Source organism: Mustela nigripes, chromosome 8 (genome assembly GCF_022355385.1).
Source record: "Mustela nigripes isolate SB6536 chromosome 8, MUSNIG.SB6536, whole genome shotgun sequence".
Classification (NCBI taxonomy): Eukaryota; Metazoa; Chordata; class Mammalia; order Carnivora; family Mustelidae; genus Mustela; species Mustela nigripes.
Window position 1 is genome coordinate 27429352 of NC_081564.1, and position 19648 is coordinate 27448999.

The 19648-nt window shown below is 45.7% G+C and overlaps 1 protein-coding gene across 2 annotated transcripts in view; it reads right to left on the minus strand.

Moving 5' to 3' along the window:
* The window catches only part of SMARCB1 (SWI/SNF related, matrix associated, actin dependent regulator of chromatin, subfamily b, member 1), a 37667-nt gene that overhangs the window by 6662 nt on the left and 11357 nt on the right, over window positions 1-19648 (minus strand). For both annotated transcript variants that reach the window (XM_059408974.1, XM_059408973.1), the window contains exons 5-7: window positions 17936-18063; window positions 6771-6937; window positions 1101-1291 (exon numbers count right to left, since the gene is read on the minus strand). In XM_059408974.1, the coding sequence (XP_059264957.1) occupies window positions 1101-1291; window positions 6771-6937; window positions 17936-18063 (486 nt within the window). The remainder of the gene's footprint in view (window positions 1-1100; window positions 1292-6770; window positions 6938-17935; window positions 18064-19648) is intronic.

A 19648-nucleotide genomic window follows, 5' to 3' on the forward strand; every position in this document is an offset into this window, starting at 1 on the left:
CCCAGATGCTGGGAGTGCAGGTGGCGCTTGGACACCCCCCAGGAGCTCAGTGGTTTCCCAGGGCCAGGATCCTCAAGCCCCAAAAGTGTATGGTCATTCCTTCTCTCTTGCTCAGATTTACAGGAACCAGTCAGAAGCAGTCAGTCTCCTGGGATTTCTGGGAAAATCAGCTGAGACACAAACATACTCAAGAGCTCCGTTAACTGTCATATCTTTGCCAAAAGACCTTCGCACTGGCTCCTCACGGGCCATTTTAAGCTGCCGTCCCTGAGTAATGATCGCCAAATGTAGACAACGACAGTTATGAGCAGAATAAATGCTAACATCCTGTTTTGATGCATGATACTCATCACTACCCACAGACTGCACTTTCCCAAGGGGAAAAGGAGCTCAGGGAACAGTTCTGCAGCGGGCAATCTCTACTCCCCGTGATCACTCGTCAACCCCATCCCCTACCAAACCTGTACTCTGCACTCCGGGGCCACCATCAATGGGAAAGCCACATCTGCCTCTCCAGAAGCCGCCATCCCCTGGTCCACCCCCACACTGCCACAAAGGACACAGGACTGGAATGTTCTGTTTACACTTCCACCTTCATTGGCAGCCTGGATATGACTCTTTATCTTTCACGACGCCCAGTATAGGGTCCTGCTGAAGTGGGCGCTCGACTAGCCTCTGACTTAATGGTGAGATACAACAGTAAAAATAAACTGCTAGAGATCCCTGACTCTCCCGAGGACCAGCCCTTATTTGAGACAGAAGGCAAGTCCACCAGATGACAGCTCCTGGGGTGGGCAGTCTACCCCCGATGGAGGGAAGAGTCTGGGCAAAAGCACAGAGGTGGCGGGGCAGTAGAGTGTGGCCTCAGGCAGTTGGGGGGGCACTACTGGGTACAGAGGGGATAGAATCACCCCCCACCGTGATGAGGATGGGGAGCCCTGCTGCTGACACACAAGAGGCAGGAGGAGTGAGCCACCAAAGGGCTGCTAAGCTGGCCAAGGCTCCAGAGAGACCCGAAAGCATCACCACACATAGGGAGATGATTTTTCCCCCTAAGAGGTTTGCAAAGGAATGAGGGCGGGCCGCATCTGGTCTCCTACCTGAAGGCATAGGTCTTCTGATGCCAGCTCAGCTGTCCCCGGATGCTGTAGGCAATGGTGGTGACGAACTCCCCGCCCAGCCCCAGCTCTGAGCACAGCTTCAGGGCAAATTTCTCTGGTGAGTTCTCCTTCTCTGACATGTCCCACTCAAACTGGTCCACCAGTGAAATGTTTCCCACGTGGATGTTCAGCTGGGGCAAGAGCCAAAGAACACAAGGAAGAGGAGTCAGAACCACTCCCAACCTCGGGAGGCCTCAAAGAGGTGAGACAGCTGACTGGGGAGCCACCGGGCTGGGCTGGACCTTGCCCACAGCTTGCTCGCTGAGAACCGGGGCTGGCCCTTGTCCTTCTGGCCACACAGGTTCTCATCTAGATAACAGAGATGACACCATATACCTGCTGAGGGGTTGTGGCTAAGACCTGGCAGAGTCACCCATCTTGCTTAGTAAGTGTGATCACAGACCCACATCCCACTCGAACAGCCCGTAGCGCAAAGCCTGGGGGCAGGTAGCAGAGGCTCACGGCCAGCCCAGCCCACCATGCTCCCAGCAAACATCCTGACATGCAACCTGGTGCCAGGAGAGGGTCCGGGCCGTGGCTGTGCAGCCCCCAGACCGAGATGGGACACAGCCTGAGCCACAGGAGCTCCCCACCAACACTTGCATTCAGAACCCCTACCTTTACTCATCACGCCACAAATGAGCAGGCCTGCTCTGAAACAGAAAGGATTCATCAGGGTCTGGCCGTGTTCTCTGGGCACTGTGCCCACGAGGGTCCTCCTATGGCTCTGTGGGGTTGGGACCACCCCTTACTGCTCTCCAGCTAAGTGCCACCATGCACCTGCCCATCCATGCTATTATCCCTGCGTGCTCAGCTTTTTAAGACAAAGATCAGGGTGGCCACTGCTCAGGGACCACCTGCTGCCCTCAGAGCAGCATGGGACCTCACTCCCTCTCCCTAGTCACAAAGCCTTGCACCTCTGTACCCCACACACCACTTTTCCCTCACTGCAAACAAGCCCCATCTTTTCCCATTTCCGTGTTCTGCTCATACTGGGCAACTGACCAGTGATGGTATGCAGAATGAAACCAAAAGAGCTGCCTCTTCCCCTAACAGGAACCTAATGCCCAGTGAGCTCCAAGGGCATGCTGGGACCAAAAAGATGGGAAACAGCAGGCAGCTCACAGAAAAACATCAAACAGGAGCAATGGGTGTAGCTGTTCCCACGCAACCCAAGCAGGCCCTGCCCCAGGTGCAATGGCAGGAGTCCTCCTGGCCACCAGGCAGAACTGCGCAGATTTGGGGGCCTGTCCCCTGCCAATAACTGGTCATTAACACTTGCATCTATTAAAAAATACAGATTGTGTGTCGTCAAAGAGAGGCACAGGGAACAGAAAGGTGAGTATTACCGGCAAAAAACCATTTTCATGTGCTGACATTCCAGCTGGGGAAGAGACACCAAAGCAAGTGAAATATGTGAATGGAGGCTGAGGCCTCCTGGGGGAAGGCAGCATTTTAGGAAAAACTGAATGGACATAGAGAGCAGACCATGGGGCTCCGTGGAGAGAAGGATCTTAGGCAGAGCTGGGCCTGAAGGCTCCAGTTTCCTAAGGGCTCCAGTTTCCACAAAGGGATCTGGAAGGCCTGTGCAATGTTTTGAGCAGCAAAACTTCCCTGGGCCAGCTGTGTCCGACCTTAGTGCTAGCGAGCCTTTGTGTCAGAGCCGGGCAGGAAACTCCACCTGAGGCGGGGAATGGGGACGACAGGTGGGATGGAGGGCCTGAAGGGGCCCCACAGCTGCCTAGTTGCCAAGAAAGCCTCTGGTCAGGAGAGATGGTGGCAACCCTCAGCAGATTTTCAACCACCTGACAACTTCCTATATGGCTGCCCATAAGCTCCACGAGGATTTGAAACAACACACACACCCAAAAATCCTGAGAAAAAAATATCAGGAAGCCAGCTGGTCAGATTCATGAGGACCCTATTCATGTCCAACCCCAACTATTTGGAAAATGTTGGTGGGGGTGGCTAAATCCGTAAGGCCACTTCCCCACTACGGTTATAGTTACAGGCGAGGATTCGAAGACTTGGCACAGGGCGGAGTCCTCAGGGACATCCTTCAGAGATGAGAGACTAGGCATGAGAATGCAGGTGAGGCTCCCACTGCCCCCATTTCTCTGTGAAGTTCCCCTTCCCTCTCAGCATGCCCTTTCTCTGCTGCTTGGCCAGCCAAAATACGAAACTAGAATGGGTTAAGAAAAACAGATTCGTATTTCTCTCAAAAGAAATTAACCAGTGGGGCACCTGGGTGGCTCAATCAGTAGCACATGCAGTTTTTAATTGTTTTTTACATTTAATTTAATTTTTAAAAAAGATTTTATTTATTTGAAAGAGAGAGAGGGATCGCACAGAGGCAGAGGGAGAGGAAGAAGCAGGGAGCCTGACACAGGACTTGATCCTGGGATCATGACCTGAGCCAAACGTAAACACTTAACCAACTTAGCCACCCAGATATCCCAGGACATGCAATTCTTTTTTTTTTTTTTTTTTAAGGATTTTATTTATTTATTTGACAGAAAGATAGAGAGCCCAAGCAGGCAGAGCAGCAGGCAGAGGAAGAGGGAGAAGCAGGCTCTCCGATGAGCAGGGAGCCTGACGCAGGGCTTGATTCCAGGACCCTGGGATCATGACCTGAGCTGAAGGCAGATGTTAACTGACTAAGCCACCCAGGTGCCCTCCAGAACACGCAATTCTTGATCTTGGGTCACAAGTTCAAGCCCACATTAAAAAAAAAAAGGAAAGAATGAAAAGAAATCAACTAGTAAGGAGACTGAATGAGTAAACAAAAACTTCCCCACAAAGAAAAGCCCTGGGTCCTAATGGCTTCCCTGGTGATTTTTATGAAACACTGAAAGAAGAACCAGCATCAATCCTTTTAAAATTCTGTCAAAAAACTGAAGAGGAAAGAACACACTTCATAGCTTGTTGTCCAGATATCAAAGCCAGATACTATAAGAAAAGAAAACTACAGATCAATATTCTTCATAAACACTGATGTAAAAATCTTTAACAAAATACTAGCAAACTGAATTTTGTGAAATATTAAAAGAATTATATGCCATGACCAAATGGGATTTATTCTAGCAAGGCAAAGATGGTTCAAAACAAAAACTGACCAATGTAACACACCATATCAACAGACTGAAAAACAAAAAACACAGGATCACCTGAATTAATACAGAAAAGGCATTTGACAAAATTTGACAAACTTTCATACAAAAAACTCAACAAACTACAAAAAGAAAAAAACTTCAACTTAATAAAATCCACATATGAAAAACCTATAGTTAACATCATACTCAATGGTAACACCAGAAAGGTTTTCCTTTAAGATCAGGAACTAGCCAAGGCTTGCTCTTGTCATTTCTAGTCAACAGAATACTGGAATTTCTAGCCAAGAAAAAGAAATAAGGTATCCCAATTGGAAAAGGAAGAGTGAAGGTTACTTCTATTTATAGAGGATATGATCTTATACATAGAAAATCTTAAAGATCACATACAAAAAAACTGTTAGAACAAATGCAACAAAGCAGCAAGAAACAAAGTCAACATACAACTCATCAGCTGCATTTCTATACATGAATAAACAATCTGAAAAAAAAAATTGAGAACAATTTCTTTCAGAACAGCGTCAAAAAGAATAAAATACTTATGACTTAACTTAACCAAAGAGGTGAAACGCCTGTATGATGAAAATTACAAAAACTGCTCAAAAAAATTAAAGAGAGCATAAATAAATGAAAAGGTATCCCATGTTTATGGACTGGAAGACAGAGTATTATTAAGATGTCTAGACTATCCAAAGCAATTTACAAATTCATTGCAATCTCTACCAAAATTTCAACAATGTTTCTTGCAGAAACAGAATAAAAATCCATCTTGAACTGAATCTAAGGGACCCTGAAGAGTAAAACCAATCTTGAAAAAGAAGACCAATGCTGAAAGACTCACACATCCTAATTTCAGAAACTATAGTAATCAAAACAGTGTGGTACTGACATAAAAACAAACACAGAGACCAACAAAACAGAAATAGGGGTGCCTGAGTGGCTCAGTGGGTTAAGCCTCTGCCTTGGGCTCAGGTCATGATCTCAGGGTCTTGGGATCAAGCCCCACATCAGGCTCTCTGCTCAGCAGGGAGTCTGCTTCCCCTTCCCTCTCTGCCTGTCTCTCTGCAAACTTGTGATTTCTCTCTCTGTGTCAGTAAATAAATAAAATCTTAAAAGAAAAAAAAAAAAGAATTCCCAGAAATAAACTCTCAAATATACAGGCAAATTATTTTTGACAAATTGTGCCAATACCATTCAATGTGGAAAAGAAAGTCATTTCCACAGATGATGCTGGGAAAACAGGCTATCCACATATATAAGAATTAAGTTAGACCCTGACACCCTTACCTGACACCATATATAAAAATTAACTCAAAATGGATGAAAAACCCGAATGTAAGAGCTAAAACTATAAATATATTAAAAGAAAACAGAAAAAGGCCTCATAGCATTGGATTTGACAGTGATTTCTTAGATATGAGACCAAGGGCACAGGGAACAAATTAAAGGACAAACTGGACTTCATCAAAATAAAAACTTTTATTTATCAAAGGACACCATCAAAAGAGTAAAAAGGCAGAGCACCTGGGTACTCAGTGGGATATGCCTCTGCCTTTGGCTCAGGTCATGATCTTGGGGTCTTGGGATCCAGCCCCACATCGGGCTCTCTGCTTAGCAGGGAGCCTGCTTCCCCTCTTCTCTCTGCCTGCCTCTCAGTATACTTGTGATCTCTCTCTCTCTCTCTGCCAAATAAATAAATAAAATTTAAAAAGAAAAAAAGAGTAAAAAGGCAACCTACAGAACAGGATGAAATATCTACAAATCACATATCTGATAGAGTGCTGATATCCACAATATATAAAGAACTTGTTAAATTCAACAACAAAAGAACAAAATACCTGATTAAAAAAAGGCAAAGAACTTGAACACATTTCTCCAAAGATCTATAATTGACCAAAAGGCACACGAAAGATATTCAACATCACTAATTAACAGAAATGCCAATCGAAGCCACAATGAAATAACACCTCACACCACACAGGTGCTATAGCAAGCAGGCCTAGGCCTAAATCTCAGCACTACTACTTATCAGCTGGGCAGTATGGGGCAGGTGATTTCACCTCTTCATGTGGCAAGCTCTTCACCTGCAAAACAATGGGTAAGGCAACATCTTCCTCCAGAACTGAAGTGGGTTACTAGATAGTGAGAAGTGTGGTTGACCCAGCCAGTCCACAGGAAGAATGTGGCACTGCTGTCCATCTCACTGTGGGCTTCCCTGTTCTGCCTGTCAGCCGGCTTCATCTCCTCTGTACCACTCGGGCTCTGCTCAACACCTGGCAATGCCCTGAATACACCCAGAATACATCTCTTACTCAGAGAAAACAGCCACAACCCTTCCTGGGGTAAAGAGTCACATGCTACCTTTAGGATAGCTTTCCAGAAGTCCAATTCCACAGCATGGACCCTAAGGCCAAGGAGGTTCAAGGACTCAATGTACTCTCAGCACCCTATAACCACCCAGGACAAGACAGGCTCTGGAGCAGGGTGAAGAACTGCCCACCTTAATGATGACACGCTGATCTGACTGGTCCTCCAGGATGCTGTCCGTGGGATAAGATTCTATCTGTTGTCTGATGGCAGAGGCGATGGCTGGCACAAATGTCAGCGGGTTCAAATCCAGGTCATCACAGAGGATTTCTGAAAACATCTCAGGGGTCATCAGCTTCTCTGAAATCAGGAAAAAGGGCAGGAATTGCCAACTGATTGCAGGACCTAACTTCGCCATGTTTGGCCCTAGCCTCCCCATCCCCTTCCTTTTCTACTAGACCTCCCCAACAAAGTTGAGGATGAAGGGAATGACCACTCTGGGAGGGTGGGTAACCCTCCCAGAGATGGAGCCGGGGGAGGAAGTGGAGGAAGAGCATCACCGGCTTCTGGCCCTCGTTCCACATACAATCCTTTGACACCTTGATCTGGGACTTCTAGACTCCTGAATGGAGAGGAAATGAATTATCGTTTAAATAATCCAGTCTGGTATTTTGTTATGGAAGTCTGACCAAAATAATAGTCTCCTTCCAGATAAGTCACTTTGAGGTCAGCGTCCCATTGGCATACCATCATTCACCACTTCCTTTCCAAAAGAGAAATCCCTGAGATATTAGGCTGCTTGTGGCTTTTTAGGGACCTTACTTCAGCTTCTCTCAGGGCAGGACATATACATAAAAAGGTGACAAATATGCAGGTGTAAATGGACCCTGGATGCTGGAAATGTAGCCATACCAGGTTATGAATTTGCACTGGGCCATCTGCAACTGGCCAGTTAGCAAGGTACCATGAGATCAAATGTTCTATCTGTTCTGCCCTATTGTTGTAACCCAAACTGTAATGGCTATGCACCACTTCTGGGATGAGCCACAGACAAGAAAGGATGCATCCCCTTATTGGTACACAGCATGATTCCATCATCAGGAACAAGGTCTGTTCAACAACTTACCCTACTATTTCCTCACTAGCCCAGAAGGGCTAGAGACCAGCCATCCTAACAGTACCACCAGGACAGACCCAGAACACTCAGCCAGTAAGATCAGTAACTCATATAGCAAGCAAGCATAGTTAATTTTGGAAACTGCAGCATAGAGCTGAAGTGCCCTATGAAGCACCCTATGAGTACAATGTGCAAAACATTACTAAACTTTTTAGTTTGAGATAACTGTAGATTAACATGCAGACTTGATTACTGTAGCTATATGTTAAGACTTGAGACTGGGGAGACTGATTCCTCCTACTTTATTCTTTTTCAAAACTGCTTTAGTTATTCTAGTTCCTTTGCCTTTCCATTCAAATTTAGGTAATTTTGTCTACATATACAAAAAGTCTTATTGAAATTTTCACAGGAATTGCATTCAACTTGCAGGTCAATTTAGGGGAACTGACATCTTGAGTATTCTAATCCATGAACATGGTATGCCTGTCCATTTATTTCAATCTTCTTTAATTAGTTTTATTGGCGTTTTTCTAGTTTTGGCATATAAGTCCTATAAATGTCTGCTAGATTTACACCAAAGTACTGTTTTTCTCTTTTTAAAGATTTTCAGAGATGGAGAACTCGTGTGTGTGCATGGGGGTAGAGGGAAAATCCCAAGCAGACTCCATGCTGAATGTGGAGCCTGATGCCACACTCTGAGATCATGACGTGAGCCAAAGAGTTGGTTGCTCAACCAACTGCACTGCCCAGGTGCCCCCAAAGTATTCCTTTTCTTATTATGTCAATGTAAATGGTAACATATTTTTGAGTGCCCACTGTACACCAATAGTACATAGAAATACAATTGATTTTTGCATGTTTATCTTGTATCCTATGACCCTGCTGAACTCATCATTAGTGTTAACAGGTTTTTGTTTTTTTTTTTAAAGATTTTATTTATTTATTTATTTGAGAGAGACAATGAGAGAGAGCATGAGCGAAGAGAAGGCCAGAGAGAGAAGCAGACTCCCCGTGGAGCTGGGAGCCCGATGCGGGACTCGATCCTGGAACTCCGGGATCATGACCTGAGCCAAAGGCAGTCGTCCAACCAACTGAGCCACCCAGGCATCCCTAGTGTTAACAGGTTTTTTGTAGATCTTTTGGGATTTTCTATGTAGACAATCATGTCGTCTACAAATAGGGAGAGTTTACTTATTTACTTATTACGATTTATTTTAGAGAGAGAGTGTGTGTGTGAGCAGGAGGAGGGGCAGAGGTAGAAAGATAATCCTGAAGCAGAATCCCTGGTGAGTGCAGAGTCTAACGTGGAACTCAATCCCAGGACCCTGAGATTAAGACCCAAGCCAAAATCAAGAGTTGGCACCCAACCAACTAAGCCACCCCCAAACAGGGACAGTTTCTTTCTGATCTCTAAGTTTTCAATTTAATTTTCTTGCCCAACTGCACTGGCTAGGTACAAGAGTGATGAGAGCAGACATCTTTGTTTTGTCCCTGATCATAGGCAGAAAACATTCAGTCTTTCACCATTAAGTATGTTAGCTATAGGATATTTTGAATATACTCTTTATTATATCGAAGTAGTTTCCCTCTATTCTCATTTTGCTTCAAGTTTTTGTCAAGAATGACTGTTAATTTTTTTTCTGCAACAAATTGCTATCGCCTGGTTTTTCTTTTTTAGTCTGTTAATACGGTACATTATGTAGACTGATTTTCAAACATTTAACTAGATTTGCATCCCCAGAATAACAAACCCTATTTGGGTCACTGGTGTACAATTTTTTTTATATATTGCTGAATTCTGTTTGCTACTCTTTTGTTAAGGATTTATGTGTCCCAGTGCCTGGGTGGCTCAGTCATTTGTTCTGACTCTTGATCTTAGCTCAGTTCCTGATCTCAGGGTTGTGAGTTCAAGCTCTGCATCGGCTCCGTGCTGAGCACAAAATCTACTTTAAGGATTTTATTTATTTATGTATTTGTCAGAGAGAGACAGAGACAGAGACAGAGAGCGCACACACAAGCAGGCAGTGTGGCAGGAAGAGGCAGAGAGAGAAGCAGGCTCCCTGCTGAGCAAGGAGCGTTGCCAAGACTGGATCCCAGGGCCCTGGGATCATGACCTGACCCAAAGGCAGTGGCTTAACTGATTGAGCCACCCAGGCGTCCCTGGGTGGCTATATGGGGCACCTGGGTGGCTCAGGTCATGATCTCAGGGTCCTGGGATCGAGCTGCACATCGGGCTCTCTGCACAGCGGGGAGCCTGCTTCCCCCCCCTCTCTCTGCCTGCCTCTCTGACCCCCCCCCACCCCCCCTGCCTACTTGTGATCTCTCTTTCTCTGATGAATAAATAAAAAAATCTTTTTAAAACAAACCGATTTATGTCTATAATCATTAGGGATACCGGTCTACAATTTATTTCTGTACTGTCTTTAGTTTTGATAACAAGGTAGTATGAGCTTTGTGGAATGCAGGGGGGCAGTAAAATTCATTGGGAAGTGTTCCCTCTTCTATTTTCTGGAAAAGACTGCAGAGAATTTATGTTAGTTCTTCTTTAAATGTTTGGTAAAATTCCCCAGAGCCACTATTTGTGCCTGGAAATTTCCTTTTGGAGAGGTTTTCAAATTATGAATCATATTTCTTAATAGTGATAGGGCAATTCAAATTATCTATTTGATAATGAGTGAACTGTGGTAGCTTATGTTTTACAAGAAACTGCTCCATTTTGTCTAAATTGTCAAACTTATGTGTGTAGAGCTTTTGTGGTATTCCCTTTTGATATCTACCAAATCTGTAGTGAACTTGATAATTTTTGTTTTCATCTTTTGTTGCTAGTCCTGCTAGGTGTGTCAGTTTTACTGAGCTTTTTCAAAGTATCAGCTGTATTTCATTAATTTTCTCCATTGTTTTTCTGTTTTTAATGTTGTTGATTTCTGCTCTATTATGCCCAGCCTTCTGCTTGCTTTGGTTTTATTTTGCTCTTCTTTTTCTCAATTCTCGAAGCAGAAGCTTAGATTAGATTCTAAACTTTCTACTTTTCTATTGTAAACTCTGATGCTACAGATTACCCTGTCAGGACTACTTTAGCTGTATCCTACAATTTTGGTATGTGATTATTTTCATTCAGGTTCATGTATACACTTATCTCCTTTTAGGTTTCCTCTTTGAAGCATGAATTAGTTAGAAACATGTTGCCGAGTTTACAAGCATTTGAGTCCCTTCTGGTTGAAGAACACATAATGTACAATTTCAATTCTTTTAAATTTGTTGAGGTTTGTTTTATGACCCATGACATGGTTTGTATGGTGTATGTCCCACAGGAAGTTAAAGAGAGTATGCATTTTGGGCCCCTGGGTGGCTCAGTGGGTTAAGCCGCTGCCTTTGGCTCAGGTCATGATCCCAGGGTCCTGGGATCGAGTCCCACATCGGGCTCTCTGCTCAGCAGGGAGCCTGCTTCCTCCTCTCTCTCTCTCTCTCTGCCTGCCTTTGCCTACTTGTGATCTCTCTCTGTCAAATAAATAAATAAATAAATAAATAAGAAAGAAAAAAGATTTTAAAGAGAGTATGCATTTTGCTGTGACAGATGCAGTGTTCCACAAATGCTTGACACTGCTGGCTGCTGCTTGTGGTGGTGGGTTTCTATCATCTTGCTCATTTTCTTTCTTTCTTTTTTTTAAAAATATTTTATTTATTTATTCGACAGAAAGAGAGACAATTAGGCAGAGCAACAGATGGGGGCGGGGGGCAGTGGGAAGCAAGCCCCCTGCTGAGCAGAGAGCCCAGTGTGGGGCTCGATCCCAAGACCCTGGGATCATGACCTGAGCTGAAGGCAGAGGATTTAACTGAGTCACCCGGGCGCCGCTCATCTTGCTCATTTTCTGTCTAGTTGCTCTATCAGTTGCTGAGAGAGAGAGATACCAAAGTCTGCAATGTAATTGTGGATTGGTCTGTTTCTCCTTTCAGTTCTGTTTTTGCTTCCCATTTTTTCCAGCTCTGCTGTTTGGTGCGCACATATGTAGGATTGCTATGTCTTGTTGGTGGACTGGCCTTTTTATCATTACAGACACCCCCAACCCTTATCTGTGGTTTTGCTTTCTACAGTCTGTTACCTGTTGCCAACTTTGGTCTGGAAGCAGATGACCATCCTTCTGAGGTATCATCAGAAGATCACAGTAGGCTAATCCTACAGCTCACTAGATCTCATCACGTAGGCATTTTATCATCTCAAATCATCACAAGAACAAGGGTAAGTACAGTACACTAAGGTATTCTGAGAGAGACCACATTCATACAACTTCTATTACAGCACTGTTATAATTGTCCTATTATTGTTAATCTCTTGCTGTACCTAGTTTATAAACTTTACTGTAAGTAGGTATGCATAAGAAAAAACATGGTATACATTGGACTGGGCACTATCTGCAGTTTCATGCACCCACTGGTGGCCTTGGAACATATTCCCCATGGAGAACGGGGTATGACTGTACTTCATCTCTCTACCTGTGGTCATTTGCTTTGCTCTTAAGTCAGCCTCATCTGATACTAATGCTACCGTTTCTGCTTTCTTCTGATCAATTCCTGAATGATGTATATTTTCTGTGTTCTTACATCCAACTTACTTATAGCATTATATTTGACATAAGTTTCATTTAGATAATCTATCATTTTAAAAATGCACTCGGCTCAGTTGGTAGAGCATGTGATTCTTGATCTTGGGGTTGTGAGTTCGAGCCCCATGTTGCGTGTAGAGGTTACTTTAAAAAATGAAGTTTTGGGGTGCCTGGGTGGCTCAGTGGGTTAAAGCTTCTGTCTTTGGCTCAGGTCATGATCCCAGGGTCCTGGGACCTCTGCTCAGCAGGGAGTCTGCTTTCCCTCCTCTCTCTCTGCCTTCTTCTCTGCCTACTTGTGATCTCCGTCTGTCAAATAAATAAAATCTTTAAAACAAAATAAAAAATAAAAATAAATAAAAAATACAGTGTTGAGGGGCACCTGGGTGGCTTAGTCATTAGGCATCTGCCTTTGGCTCGGGTCATGATCCCGGGCTCCTGGGATTGAGCCCCACATTGGGCTCCCAGCTCATCGGGAGGCCTGCTTCTGCTTCTCTCACTCCCTCTGTGTTCTCTCTCTCGTTGAGTCTCTCTCTGTTAAATAAATAAATAAAATATTTTTTAAAAAAATGAAGTGTTGAAAAAAATGCACTCTGAGAATCTCTTTTTTTTAACTGGTAATTACTGACATATTAAGGCTTACATCTGCCACTTTGTTTTTGTTTTTCCTGTTTTCTTTTCTTGCCTTCCTGTGGATTAGTTGGAACATTTTTTAGGATTCCATTTTGATTTATCTGTAGTATTTTTTTTTTAAGATTATTTATTTATTTATTTGACAGACAGAGATCACAAGTAGGCAGAGAGGCAGGCAGACAGAGAGAGAGAGAGGGAAGCAGGTTCCCTGCGGAGCAGAGAGCCCGATGCGGGGCTCGATCCCAGATCCCTGAGATCAAGACCCGAACGGAAGGCAGCAGCTTAAGCCACTGAGCCACCCAGGCGCCCCTGTAGTATTTTTTTTTTTAAAGATTTTATTTATTTATTTGACAGAGAGAGATCACAAGTAGGCAGAGAGGCAGGCAGAGAGAGAGAGAGAGGAGGAAGCAGGCTCCCCGCTGAGCAGAGAACCCGATGCGGGACTCGATCCCAGGACCCTGAGATCATGACCTGCACCGAAGGCAGCGGCTCGACCCACTGAGCCACCCAGGCTCCCTATCTGTAGTATTTTTGAGCATATCTCTTTGTGGAGAATTTTCAAGTGCCCTTCTACATGTAATATCATATACACATAACTTTTCAGTCTATGGTTTCTTAATTTTTACCAATTCAAGTGAAGTATAGAAACCTTACCTCTCATCACGTCCCTTTACATTTCCCCATTTATAATATGAGTATCTTTAATATATTTCCTCTACATATGTTTAGAACCACATCAGACAGCATTACCGCGTTTGCATCAACTGTTGAACACAATTTAGAAAACTCAAGAGGAGAAAGCAAGCTTATTATATTTACCCGTACCTTTGCTTATCATATTCATTCTTCCTTCATGATGTTCCGAAGTTTCTTTTATAATACCCTTTTTTTTTTTTTTTTAAAAGATTTTATTTATTTATTTGACAGAGAGAGATCACAAGTAGGCAGAGAGGCAGGCAGAGAGAGAGAGGAGGAAGCAGGCTTCCTGCTGAGCAGAGAGCCCGATGCGGGACTCGATCCCAGGACCCTGAGATCATGACCTGAGCCGAAGGCAGTGGCTTAACCCACTGAGCCACCCAGGCGCCCTATAATACCCTTTTTTAAGATAAGATTTATTTGAGAGAAACAGAGCACGGGCACATAGAGGGGAAGTGAGAGGGAGAAGCAGGCTCCCCACTGAGTACAAAGCCTGATGCAGGGCTTGATCCCAGGACCCTGAGATCATGACCCAAGCCAAACGCAGCCACTTAACTGACTGAGCCACTCAGGTGCCCCTCCTTCTTTTTTTAAAAAAAAAATATTTATTTGAAAGGGAGTCAGTGAGTGAGAGCACAAGCAGGTGGAGGGGCAGAGGCAGAAGGAGAAGGAGACTCCCCACTGAGCAGGGAGCCTGATACAGGACTAGATCCCAGGATTCTGGGATCATGCCCTGAGCTGAAGGCAAACACTTAACCGACTGAGCCACCCAGGTGCCCTATCATCTCCCTTCTTTTAGGTTAGGTCTCTAGGCGATAGTATTCCTTCATCTGAGGATTTCCCTTTCATTCCTGAAGGATATTTTTACTGGGTCTTAAGATTCAAGATCAGCAGTCCTTTTCTTCTAGTGCTTGAAAAACCATGCCATTTTCTCCGGCCTCCATGGTTTCGGATGAGAAATCTGCTGTCAGCCTAGGTCTTTCCCTCTAAGTCAGGTGTTCTTTTTCTCGGCTTACAAGATCTTTTCTTTGGGTTTAGTTTTTAGAAGTTTAATTAAGATAGGCCTTGGCATGGATTTCTTTGGGTTTATGCTGCTGGGATCCACTTGGCTTCCTGAATCTGTCACTTAGGGTTTTTAAGCATCCAAAGGGAACACATGGACACAAATCTCTAGAGCCTGCTTCCTGTAGCCACGCCCCACAGAGTTAACCTGCAGGGCCCTGGTCACCCTTGGCCCGTGTGCAGGAGAAGATGCCACACCTTCTCCTGGGGTAGCTCAGGGCACTGCCTTGGGATGCCCTCAGCCCCTGGTGGGGCCACACTGGTGTCCACATGTTCCACTTGTTCAGCAGCTCATCCTGTCTGGAGGATTTTTTTTTTTTTTTTTTAAGATTTATTTATTTATTTGACAGAGAGATCACAAGTAGACAGAGAGGCAGGCAGAGAGAGAGAGAAGCAGGCTCCCTGCTGAGCAGAGAGCCCGATATGGGGCTCGATCCCAGGACCCTGAGATCATGACCTGAGCCGAAGGCAGCGGCTTAACCCACTGAGCCACCCAGGCGCCCCTGTCTGGAGGATTTTAACACACCCCAGGGAGGCTGGCTATTGAGACAGATGATGTCATACTTCACCAGTGACTCACATAAGCTCTCTTCCATATCCTTCTAAGAGAAGATAACCTTGAACTCATTATTAACAGCTTCCTTCCAAAAAGTTTGTTGAAGCCAAATCCCAGGTCTGAAGACTGTCCTGGTTCTGGAGGATATGTAGTTCATTCACGGCACTCAACATTTTCAGTCCCTTAGTGATACGATAAAGTATCTCACACCCACCATAGTTACTTGAAATTTTGAAGTAAATGAGATATGATCACAAAGAACACCAGTGATTCTGAACATGCAATTTTAACTCCCATGCCAGGGGCAGAGCTTCCTAATCACCAGTTAAGAATTACAGCTCTTAGACAGGCTAAGTACCACTGTGGGCTGATAAAGAGCTTGCAGAACAAAATTATTTCGGTTCTTCAAGGGTTTGTACCAAATTATACTTAGTGGGGGATAGGATATGTTACCAGAGGACTCCTTTGAGGAATAGCCCAGAGAAACTCCTGCAGTGTTCCCAGAAAGATACAGGTCTTCACTGCGTTTTACAGTGTCCTCTTTCTGAGAGCCAGGGGGAAAGGTGCTTTTGGATACAAACAGTACGTTGTGATTCTGTCGCTTCTGAGCCTCGACTGGCTGCTCATCCTGACCACACCAGGAACTGCAGAACCGATCATCCTGTCGCTTTCTGCCCAGTTCTAAAGGGCCGAGTGGCATGCCCTCCCCTCACACCGTACGCCTACTGAACTGAGTATATGAACCAGAACACTGGCTTCATTTTGCATCTTCTCATTTCATTTTCTGCCTCATCCAATTTTCCCTAATGACATCTTTTGCATTTGCTTTATTCTTTTGTACCCAGCGTTCCCATGTAAGATGCCTTCTCCCTTCTAAAATAGGGTGGGAGTAGAGATAAATAGTTTGAGCTTTCTACATGTTATTGAAGAAGGATAACATAATACGTGTACGGCGTCTGTTTGAACAGCTACGTTCCTATGCCATGGCCTAAGGCCAGGTTTTATGCTAAATGTTGTAAGAAGAGCAGTGATTTAAAAAACAAACAAACAAACAAACAAAAACAGCTCTCTGACCTCAAGGGGTTGAAACAGGGAGAGAGAAAGATGAATTAACAATGAACTCTAACACACACCAGCAGAGATAAGCCGGGAATGGTGTAACAGAGGCTGTGCAGCACTGGCCATGGCCTAGGGCTCATCAGCTGTCCTGTCCCCATGTTGGAGTATCACCAACGCACCATACCTGCCCTGTCTATGCTCATTACAAGCTCCTGGAACCCCTCATCCCAACTCCCACTGGCCATATCCTCTCTCTAGCCCACTAACCCATGGGCCCTGGAGGACAGGCACCTGGCTCTTGGGTCTTGTTCCCAGAGCTGGGCAGAGGCCCTTGGACTCAGGCCTGGCATGTCAAGTGCCAGGAGATGACCACAGGAAGCACCCAGATTCCTCCAGAAAGCTCAAGACAACCGTGTATCAACAACTACACACATTGTTCCCTGAGGAAATCCCTCTGGGAGAAAAAACTTGTAAGCAATGATGTTCTCTGCCATGGAAAGGTTTAACAGCAGAGGAGTTTGAGCAAACAGAGGCACTATACTCATCAGAAAATCGTGCACTAATTATGAAGACCAAAGAAACCAGAGAGATACTTATAAGTGAATTAAAATAAAATTATACTTGCACTCTAACTACAAGTCTGTTAAGTATGTTTGCATGTGCAAATGACTGGCAGGGAAACTATTAGCAGGGATGGTGAGATTCTGGACAGTCTCAACTTTCCTTCACTTAAGAATGATACTCATGGGGTGCCTGGGTGGCTCAGTGGGTTAAAGCCTCTGCCTTTGGCTCAGGTCATGATCTCAGGGTCCTAGGATCAAGCCCTGCATTGGGCTCTCTGCTTAGCGGGGAGCCTGCTTCCTCCTCTCTCTCTCTCTCTGCCTGCCTCTCTGCCTACCTGTGATTTCTGTCTGTCAAATAAATAAATAAAATCTTTAAAAAAAATGATACTGACTGGGGTTTTTCATTGTTGTTGTTTGGTTTGGATCTGAAAATAAATAGTCTGTTTATTGCAAACAGTCTGAAAGATTCAGGAAAACAATAAAGAAAAAATAAACACAGATGCAATCCTCCTTCCTCGTTGGGATAAGAACCCAACACTCCGGCAAACATCCCCTATGCTTTCGTCTGCTCCTTTGCATGGAGTCATGCTCAGACTTTGGGAGCCAGGGCAAAGCAGGAACCTGACCCAGGACTTACAAAGCCAAGGATGGGAAGAGGAAGAACAGAGCAAGGGCAGACCTTATGGGGCCCAGCGAGGTATAAGCACACACACAGATATGAAAAACCAGAGGGGTGGACAGGGCTGATGGGAGGTGTATGGATGGCCACGCGGCCAAACTGGTCTAAGCAGCATCAAGGTCATCATCAAGCTCTGTGGATAGAGAGCCTGCATCGTGACTGGCCCCTGACCCGCCCACGCTCAGTGGGAGAGGAAGGAACCCGAAGCGCATGGGTCCAACCCTCAGGTTATGGGGGGGCAGAAGCAGGATTTGAACACAGAGTCCACACCCTCCCCATCTATGCCATGACACTCTGAATGTCATGTTCAGAGTCCAGGATCCCAATGGGCAGTAGGTAAGAAAAAGAACCGTTCCACCACAGTCGGGCCTGGGCTTCGCAGAGCCCAACATTACCATTCATGTTCCAGGTAAAGGCATCTCGCAGCTTTTGCCCGTCGATCTCCATGTCCAGCCGGATGGGGACCAGCACCTCAGGCTGGGATGCGTTCTCATGGATCACAGCTGGGTCATGGTCATCAAAGCTGGAAGTGAAGTGGCAGCAAATTCAGCAAGGGGTGCTGTGGGTCTCCACGCTCAGGACCTCCCTCCCTGCACTACTGGTCACTGTGAACCTGGCCAGAGGGGAAAATCCCATTTCTTACGGCGACTCATTGACTGAGAGCTGAGCTGGCAGAGACGAGTCAGCAGGGGTCCTGCAGCCACAAGGGCACAGCTCACTCTTCAAGGACATATAGGGAAGGGAGAGGGAGTTGTGGCCTTGGGCAGTGAGCTATAACCCTGATGCACCCCAAAGGAAAGCAGATTTAAGCCCCAGGGCAGGCAGAATTTTCACAGAAAACTGTAGGAAAGGAATGATATTTCCAGAAGAAGAACACTTGAGCAAAAGCCAAGGGGCGGGAGCAGTGAGGAGCTGTTGGGGGAGTAAAAGCCAGAGCCCTGGAGGAGGAGTGCAGACTGGAAGGAAGAGGGGGAGCAGCGTGGGGGATGCAGAGAAGCTACAGGCGTCCACAAGTACCCACGATTCTCCACCTCAGGCTACGGAATCCAGCCTCTTCCCTGAGGGAGCCCCAGGAGAACCCAAAGCAAGGCAGCTCTGTGGTCATAACCGTATTTTAGGCAGACAAAAAGGGAACAGACTGCGGTGGTGAAGGGGATGGGGGAGATGCCAGAGGGTAAGGGGACCCTAAGGGAGTCTGTGGAATACAGAGGGCTGAGACCTGTCTCAGGTGGGGCAAAAGTGACAGACAAACAAAGGCCAGACACCAAGGCTCAGGGAAGCACAGATAGGGAAAGGGACAAGAGGGGAAAGCAGTGCTGAGAAAGTGAGGTCAAAGAGCGAAAGGAAGGAAAGGGAAAAATGAAGGAAGAGGGAAAAGGGGTCAGCGATGCAGATGCTGGCAAGGGGTGAACTCTTGGCAGAGGGAACTACAAGGGCAGAAGCTTCTGAGTGGCTCTGAAGGCAGCATGGAGGTTCGTATGTCTGAGGCAGAGTGAAGGCAGCCAGAGAGTGGTAGCCGCTATAAGGACTCCAGTCCTGGCAGACACGTGACAGGGTATCTGGAAGACCTGCAACAGGAGCGGCGCCATCTGCCCTGGGGCGAGGGGGCCCACACCTGAGTGGGGGGCTGGCTGAGGGTGGTCCAATTCTGGACACTTGGAAGGCCGAGAAGGCAGGAATCTGCTGAGACTAGCTCTGGGGCATAAGAGGGCAGAGTTCTGAGGCTTTGGCCTGAGCGCAGGAAGGCTAGGATTGCTATGTCCTGGGTTGGACGGTCTGCAAACAGCGTGTGACAGACACCTGAGGACAGTGTGTAAGGTTGAGGCCGGGCTGCAGAGATGAAAGTGGGAGTGGATACTTAAAAAAATGCCTCCCAAAAGACATCTAGTCCTAATCTCTAGAACCTGTGATCATTATATGGCAAAACGGGGGAGAGGGGACTTTGCAGATTTAATTAGCTTAAGAGAAGAAGATTCTGCAAGTGACCCTGATGCACCTCACAAGCATCCTTTTAAGATGAGGAGGCCCTGTGACCCACTGGGGCACATACTGGTGATGCAACCACAAGCCACCAGGGGCCAAAACAGGCAGGAACTGCTTCTCCCGAG